We start from the raw sequence: 8,448 nt of genomic DNA, 5'->3' as shown, positions 1-8,448 counted from the left end.
TGTACTGCTCTCAGTACAACTATTGTGATTTGACCTGCTCGGTGAGGCCGTGCTGCCAGCCCGAGCAGCCCAAGCACGCAGCTTCAGCACCTTCTGCGCAGGAGGCACTAGCCATGCAGTAGAGCTGCACGTAACATGGCCTCTTCTGCACGAGGGATGTTCTTCAGCACCCCGCTCACGGCAGCTGCGAGTTCACCTTAAAATCGGGTAATGGACGAGGAGTTCATCACACCGAACCGCACGGCAGTGCCTGGGGAAGGCCGAGCAGCCCGGGAGGTTTTCTGGTACCCGGCTGGGCACCTTTTCCCTGTGTCGAAGCGCACTTGCCTGAAAGAGGTATTGTCTGAAATGTGCCTGCGTGGCCGCAGAGCGGAGGGGTCCTGCGGTGCTGCACGCGGGGGGCATCCTCTGCTGCGGCTGCAGCCCGATCGCTCCGCGGGGCCCGGGGGGGGCCGGGGCTGCGCGCTCCGGGGGCCGCCGTGACCTTGCCGGGGGGGTCCCGGCCCTGACGGAGCCCGGGCTGCGGCGGCGCCCGCCGCTCCCTCGGCCCGCCCGGGGCTCCGCACGGGGCCGGGGCCGGGGCCGGGGCTCGCCGCCCGCTGCCGCCCGGGGCCGTGGCGGAGGGCGGCGGGCGCGGGGAGCGCGGGGGGTGCGGGGGCGGGGGGTGCGCAGCTCTCGCTAGCGCTGCTTGTGGTCACAGCCAGGCACGCTCACATCCCATCTGGAGCACGCTCGCGTTTCTCCCTTCTGCTTCCCTACCATAGAGTCGCGCTGGAAACAGAAGATAGAGGGAGTGGAGGAGCTCGCCATCTCCAAGCGATCTACAGTGGGAAAAACATGGAGTCCGCTCCGGCAGCCCCCGATCCCGCAGCCAGCGAGCCGGGCAGCAGCGTCTCCGAGGCGGCCGCCGGCGCCAGGGACACCCCGGCGAGCCTGGAGCCGGCCCGGAAAAGCGATGCGCCGGCCGCCGGCCGCAGGCAGAGCTACTCCAGCAGCGGCAGCGGCAGCAGAGGTAGGGAGACCGGGGGGAGGGGGCCGGGGGAGGGGGAGCGGGGCGGGTGGGAGGAGGGAGAGGCGAGGGGGGCGAGGGGGAAGAGGGGCCAGGCAGCGCTCCGCTCCGCTCCGCTCCGCTCCCCCGCCGCAGCGCCCGGGCTCGTCGCGGCCGCGCACGCGAGCTGGGCACGCTCCTGCCCCCCGCAAACCCTCGCAAACTTTTCCAGCTCCGCGACCGCGGCGGGAGGAGGGACGGGCGCGCCGGGGGGACCGGGCGCTGCGCCCCGCTCCGCTCCGCTCGCAGCCGCGCCGAGGGGCAGCGCGCTCCGAAATTACATAATTTGATAAATATATAAAGCAACAGCCCGAGCGCCGGGCTCCGGGGGAACAAACTTTTAAAGCTGCAGCGTCCTTCCCTTCCCTTCCCTTCCTCCCGCTTCGCTCTCCCCTCGCCCGGCTCCCCGTGACAGCTCCCCGCGGCGCGCTGCTGCCCGCTCCGTGCCCGCTCCGCCCGCGGCTCAGCGCCGCTGCGGGGGGCTCCCAACTTGGCCGAGGGGCCCCCGGCTGCAGCGCGCCCACCCCGCGGCGGAGCCCCCCCGGCCGGAGCTCCGGGCCCCCCCCGTCCCGCAGGTGGCGGCCGGGGTCGAGCCGCGGTGCCCGGGGGCTCGGTGCGGGGGTGCAGGGGGGCGCGGGGGGGCTGAGCCCCGCTGCTCGCCAAGCGCTGCCCCTGCCGGGTGAGGGGGCGATGGACTGGGGGGGGGGGGGGCAAAGCGGGCGGCCCCCAGCGGCTGCCGGGGGGAGAGGGGCGACCGGCAGAGGGGGGGGAGTGCTGGGGTCGCCCCTCCCCGGCTGGAGGCTGGAACATGGCTGACCATGTGCTGCCGAGTGTTTGGCAGCGCCCCCCTCCCGGCCACACCCCCCCCTCCCCGCCGCCATCCCACTGGGGGGAACCGAGGGGGGGCCGCGCCCGGGGGCGCCTTGGGATGGAGGGGGGGGGGGCGTGGGGCGAGAGGGGCTGCGGCCCTCGCCCCTTATGTAACGGGGTGCCCGCCGCGGGGGGGGGGGGCGCAGCGCCCGCGATGTGCCGGGGGGCGGCCGGGACCTTCCGGGGCGGCGTCAGGCTCCGAGCCCCCCCCCAAGCCCCCCCCGGCCCCCCCAGCCGGGCAGGCGGCTGCTGCCGGCGGGGTCCCGCGGCTCGCCCGGCGCCGCGTTACATAACGCGTGTGTGCCTGTATATATCTGTGTGTGTGTGTGCGTGTGTGAGTGTCGGGGGGCTTCCCCCGGCCCCCCCCCCAGCTACCGGGGCCGTGCCGCCGGTGCCCCGCTGACCCCCAGGCCCCTCCTCCGCCGGCGCTGGGCGAGCAGGGGGGGGCCGCTCCGTGCCGGCGCCGCGCCGCGTTATGTAACGGCCCGCGGGGAGCGGGGAGGGGGCGCTGGGGGTCCCGGCGGGGCTGCGGGGAGAGGAGCGGCCGGCGGAGTGTTTGGGTTTGTCGGCTGATGTCACGGAGCTGGCAGAAAACGCGAGCGTGCTCCTCGAGTGCGGGCCGCCAGGAGAGCGAGGCTGGCGGGGGGTCGGGGCCGGCGTTACGGAAATCGGAGCTTTGGCAATAAAAGTGCCCTGAGCGCCCGCCCGGCGTGGAAAGCCCAGCACACAGCGCCCTGCGGGAAGGCAGCGCGGTGCTGCCAGCCCAGCCGCCCTGAAAGCAGGACTGGATGGACGTGCAATGTGGTCCCCAGAGACTTGCAGCTTTTTTTTTTTTTTTTTTTTTTTCTTTTCCCACTCTTGAGATAGAATCCTGATTCTTTCATGTGGTTCTGGATTTCTTACGGCAACAGCATGACCTTAATGCGTGACGAGTATAGGTGAATTTATTTTTAGAACAGCTGCATCGTAAGCTCATACGTTCAGCTGTGTATTGACTCGAAGAATTTGCCTCTTTGGGTTGTGATTCTGTAACGTGTTCCAAGTTGGCAGATCTGGACTTTTGTGCAGTCAGTATGGAGGAGTGGTACAGTAAACACAAATACACCCGCACTCACCTGTCTATCTGTAAGAATCCTTGTTTGACTCAGCAAACCTTTTGAAACAATAGAAATGTTTGTTTTGTACCCTTTATTTTCATAGCTGCACCTGCTGCAAAGCAGCTTTGATACTTAAGAATTTATAATAGCCGGCTTATCTAGAAGAAGAAAACAACACTGAAGAAAAAGCTATTGATGAAGAACAAATGGGGAAATTTGCCATAGACCAAGTTACTGAGTGCAGCTTTAGTTATGCTAGCATTTCAAAATACCTTATTCCTTGGTACACATGTATATTTGGAGTGCCACATCCTTAAGTATTTTGATTTTTATTTTGTTAAGGTTATGCTCTTTTTGTCACAGTGTGTAATACTTAATGGAAAGTATAAATTCAGGAGTAATTAAAAGCACCACTCAAACTAGGAATCGTTACCCGATTTATTTAGGGGATGGGAGCGTGCATGCATGTATGCTGGCGTACTTTGGGATGTTTCTTGTAGTCTGATACCAAAACTGGTTGTTAGAAAGATGACAACATGCATGGAACAAGTGGGAAATTATTAGTAAAGCCCTTTTTTTTTTTTTTTTTTTTTTTTTTTCCCAAGAGAAGAGAGTATTGTTACTGTTAACGTTGATGATTAAGATTTCCCTAAGAGCCATCACAGTCCAGCAGGTTAAAATCTCAGTCTGTGTGTGTTTTTTGCCATAAGGGCTTGTAGTTTTCCATGGGAAGCAGCAAGAATGCTTCGCTCACCTGCTATGACCCTGGACTGAGACTCTAGGTGCCATTTGTTACCCTTTGCAGGCTTTGACATCTGTGGAGTTCTCCCCGTGCTGCAGTCTAAGGCTTCATGTTCTACTAGTCCACTTAAAAGTAGTCATAATTGAATAAGCTATGTTTTAATAGAGAGCTGTTGCCTCATAAAAAATGAAAAGTATGTAAAAAGCTTTTTAATCTGATTAAAAAAAAATGCTTTGTTTTGGAGAGCTGAGCGTTTGGTCTCAGTCAATCAAGAGAGGACGTCTCATGGAAAAAAATTGAAAGGCAGCATTGGCAGCGGTGACAGATGCTAGGTTTACATATCTTTATGGTATCTGGTGTTTTCTAATAGAAAGCTTAAGCTGTGTAGGTACTTGTATTCTTTTTTCCTTGCTGTTGAACTGTTGTTCACTGTTTTCCAGCAATCTTGTTGTTTTATTTGGAATTTAATGTCATCTTTTCAGCCAAATTCTTTTTTTTTTTTTTTTTTTATTGGTAGATTGGGGTGCTGGTTGTGTTTTTTGCCAGTTTCATTTTAATTGGGGTGATGCTCTACAAGTGAGGATGTGACTTTGTTAATAGTGATATCAGTAGGTTTGTTTTGTTCTTTTCTTTAAATATTCTACTGCTAGATTTTCTGCCTTTCTGGGTTTAGACTATTTCACAGAGTATACTTGTAAAAAAAATTGATGCATCATTTTTGGGAGAGGTCTTTGGATGTGTTCAAATGTGGGTACGTTCTAGAGATTATTTAGGTTGCCTTTGTCATCATAGAGGGCCATGCTTTGTGCACTACTGATTTAGTTATATTTTGGTGTATTATATGTGCTATGAATCCTTTAAAGGACATCGATGTTTTAAATGCTTGTAGCATAGGAGCAATGATAGCAGCAGTATGTTGTTCTCTTAGGAACAGTGCAGCTCTCATTTCAATAAACCGTAACCTATTCTCTGATTTTATTTGCTTGAGAAACATCTCAGGAGCTCATAAACCAGTATGTAAATACTGTTATAGTTCAACTAAATGCTGTGATTTTACTAAATAAAGAATGTGTTTTGTAATGGAGATTAACGGGCTGTGTGACAATTTCAGTTTTGGGTACAGCGCTGTGTTTGAATGGAAAGGGCAATTTCAGCTTTGGGAGGTTGTGTGATTTTTCTTGTATTTGTTTTCTAAGCTACAAAAATGTGTATTGGGGAAAATCTGGAATGTCTCAATTGATCTCAGTGGATTTAATCTGAGAGCTATCCCAGTGAAAAAGAGAGGGGGAAAAAAAGCTAGTTTTAAATTACTGTGCTATCTATATCTCCCTTGAAATCAATTCATGTGCTGGTGATCCATTCTCTGCTGAAACAGTTTTGAAGAACAAGTTTTCAGTAGCATACAGTTGTAGAAGACAAGATGTTAAAAATAAAAATATATATATATTTTGGGGTATATCTCAATGTGCTGCCAAGTCTGGCTGCTCTGTAGCTTAACGTTTGCTTACAGGCCATGTGTTTCCTTGCTCGTAAATGTGAAGCAGAGGGGCTTGTGGGCAGAGGCAGCAGCAGCCGGCGTCCCACAGTTGCGGAAGGCAGAGGAAGGAGAGCGCTGGTCCCCGAGAGTTCCCAGGGAGCTGTCAGAAGGGAGCAGTGCACTCGACTCAGGGCCCTCCCTCTCTGTTGAGTCAGCTGTGCCACCTCCTCAGCTGCCTGTCCCTCCCAGAGCCTTCCCTCAGCTGCAGGCACCTGTGCCATCCAAGGCTCGCTGCCATCTTAATTCCTTGGGCAGGATGGGGGGGATCACTGACAGCTTCTCAAGTGGAGCTGAGTTTGTCACGGTACACTTACACCTGGACCTGAGCTCCCTAGTGAGATTCCGTAGGTTTCCTGAATTTCTCTGGCATTGATAGAAATGCAAATTCATACAAGTCGGGCTGGGGAAGCATCGCATCCGCACTTCATGGGCAGATTTCTGCTGTCCCGTTTTTCTTTTTCTTGTTCGTTTCTTTCAACTATCTCCTCTTTCCCCTATTGCTGTTGCAGTCTTTGTAGCCTTGATAATCACTTCTGGAAGCATATTTTACAGAGCTGTTGGTGTTCAGAATAAAACGTGTATCCACGGCTGGCAGCCAGTTCGTGCCTCCTTAGCTGCACGGATCCTCGCAGATGCATGGAGGGGGGCTTGGCAGAGCACAGAGGCTGAATTCTTGCACTGTCACTAGATCCGTGTTACACAATTCATGTCATGAACTGAACTTCATTTAAAGGTTGTTAGCTTTTTTGGCCTTACTGTTTTGACAGAAGGCTTTCTACATCTTTGCTGTTCTGACGATTGGAAGGCCTCTTCTAACTAAATGCATTCGTGTTCAGGTAGTTCTCCTGCTTCTTTAAATATTGGTTATAAAATCTCCGTGCACTGAAAATGAGGAGAGGCTGGTATTGTGTTTTTTGATAGCTGAACCAACGTACTTCTGTTCTCTGACTCATGGTTTAGTACTTGAGCTATGTGTTGTAGATAGTCTGTGCTGATAGAAACACAAGAATAGCTTGGGCTGTAGGTTAGGAGGGGTTAATCCTATACTTTCTTGAATGTAAAGGTTGTGAATTATTTTTCATACTCTTATCTGAAGACTCATCTAGGCATGTTTCATGCACAGCAACAACTGAGCTCGTCAGAGACTAAAGGTATTAGGGTGTGTACTTTTATGAAGAAATTGTGGGGCTTATTTTACGGCAGTTTAATCTTCTAGTTTAGCCTCATTGCACCATTCATTTGGAAGGATCCCCAGGTGTTTTAAACACTATCGGGAACCATTTTGCTTATTACTGAAATCCAGCCACTTCTAGTGTGGAATCTGACAGCTGCTTAATGGTGCTCAGCCATGCTAAGCAGATCAGAACAGAAAGTGAAGAATACCATACCTGATTGAAACACTCTGAGGGATTTTAGGTACAGATAATATAATTATCTACATTGGAATTGGGTCAAACAGCACTATTCCTGTAGAAAATTACTGGATATTTTCAGTGCCTGTGTATGGTCAAGAAACTGGTTTAAAATACCTGGAAATTGTACCCGCAGCAGTGAGGTAATCGAAGATCCTGCTGTTTACCATATTGTGATCACCAGTTGCAGTATTCGCAGTGTTTTCTTCAGGTATTTCGCTGCATATTCACTGTTTGGTCTGTGCTGGTGTTGGAAATGTTACAGAACTGAGGAGAGAGCTGGGTGTTGCAGTCGTTCCTTTGTGAGGCAGATTTCAGTGCAGTTGCTTTCTTTAAAAAGTGCTGCCTGTATTCTGGGATGTGTCCGGATATTTCTGAGGGTTTAAAAAATGGTTAGAGAGGATCTGTTGCTGCTAGGCCAGTAATGCGTCGGGTGCGTGCGTGTCACAGGCCTTCCTTTTGGAAAATCGGTGGCTATCTTCCAGTTGTCTTCAATTTCACTTTCCATACAGTCTTGCAAAATAGAATATAAACAGAAGATCTGAGGATGCGAAGGAACAAATGTTAAAATTCATGATCAAGTGAATGTATATAAATGCCCCAGTAATCATGACTGACTGCAGAGGCTTTCATTTGTAATTTAATCTAATAATTTCCGTGCATTTCTAAAGGAACACACTATGAAGCTAGCAACTCGTGAAAAATTGCTGTGCTGTTACAAACAGCATTTGAGCTGGCATTATAACAGCGTGATAGATAGATAGTGAGATGGAGAACAAAGTTAGCGGTTGAAACCGAGCTGAGAGAAATTGCTAGCAGAATGTGAGAAAGCAGAGCTGGATTATGATAACCTCCCTGGTAGAATCAAATTAAACCTTTTTAAAGGTTTTATTGATTTTAGTTTGTAGTTGTACTCTGTATTTACCTCACATGGGTACAGGAGATTAATGAGGCAGGTGTAGTGATCAAGGAGTGAAAAACTGTGGTGCTGCTGTTCTTTTTTAAATGTTTCATTTTGTACAGACTGTGGGATATTTACAGCGTTAATTGACAATATGTCTGTCAGCTTCAGTCCTGCAACTGTTTAAATGGATTGAAAGTGCTTAATATAAAACAGCAGTGGCAATGAAAACTCCTGGACTCCTCAAAGGAGGTTGAAGAAACAGGTGCCCCCCGCCCCCCAATTCTTTTCTAACTCACTTGAGCATGCTTAAACAATGTGTGCTTGTCCCAGTGTATGCTTGTCCAAAGAGACAATTTGCATGAAGAATGGTGAATGTTGGCTGAGAAGGCTATGGCCGGCTTTGAGAATACGGATGAAAGAATGCAGAATGAAGGATCAGGAAAGAGGTAGACCATTTGGCATAACAGCTATCAAGTATACCTCCAATGCACTGCCAACTCCTCACATCTGAGAGAGGAATTTTTTTCCGTAGTTACATAGAAGTGTATGCCTTATATTTCTGGGCTACATGCATTTGCAGAACTGTAGACACCATGGGGAAAACTTAAATTATGTATTAGTAGAGCTTGACTTGACTGTTCTGGTACTGAAGCAAGGTCTGTTAGATACAGTCAAGGATAAAACCAAGGCCAAGGCTTGTGAAATACAGATTATAGGTTTTATTTTCTTCCTGTCATGGAACTGTGAAAATACTTAAAGTAGGATTTCACCTCGTAGTTTCTCTTCAGAGGTAGAGGTGGGAAAAATGTGTCTCTGTGAACTGATGGATGACTTTGCC

General features: G+C 51.1%; 1 protein-coding gene across 1 annotated transcript in view; it reads left to right on the top strand.

Moving 5' to 3' along the window:
- Positions 1-837: 837 nt before the first annotated feature.
- Positions 838-8,448, top strand: part of RORA (RAR related orphan receptor A) — a gene marked incomplete at its 5' end in the record, with an annotated part of 362,061 nt that continues 354,450 nt past the window's right edge. The window contains one exon of the mRNA XM_084293075.1: positions 838-1,012. Within this exon, the coding sequence (XP_084149201.1) occupies positions 838-1,012 (175 nt within the window). The remainder of the gene's footprint in view (positions 1,013-8,448) is intronic.

The sequence above is a fragment of the Netta rufina genome (genome assembly GCF_964035555.1).
Source record: "Netta rufina genome assembly, chromosome: 11".
Classification (NCBI taxonomy): Eukaryota; Metazoa; Chordata; class Aves; order Anseriformes; family Anatidae; genus Netta; species Netta rufina.
This window is presented reverse-complemented; position numbering and strand designations above follow the sequence as displayed.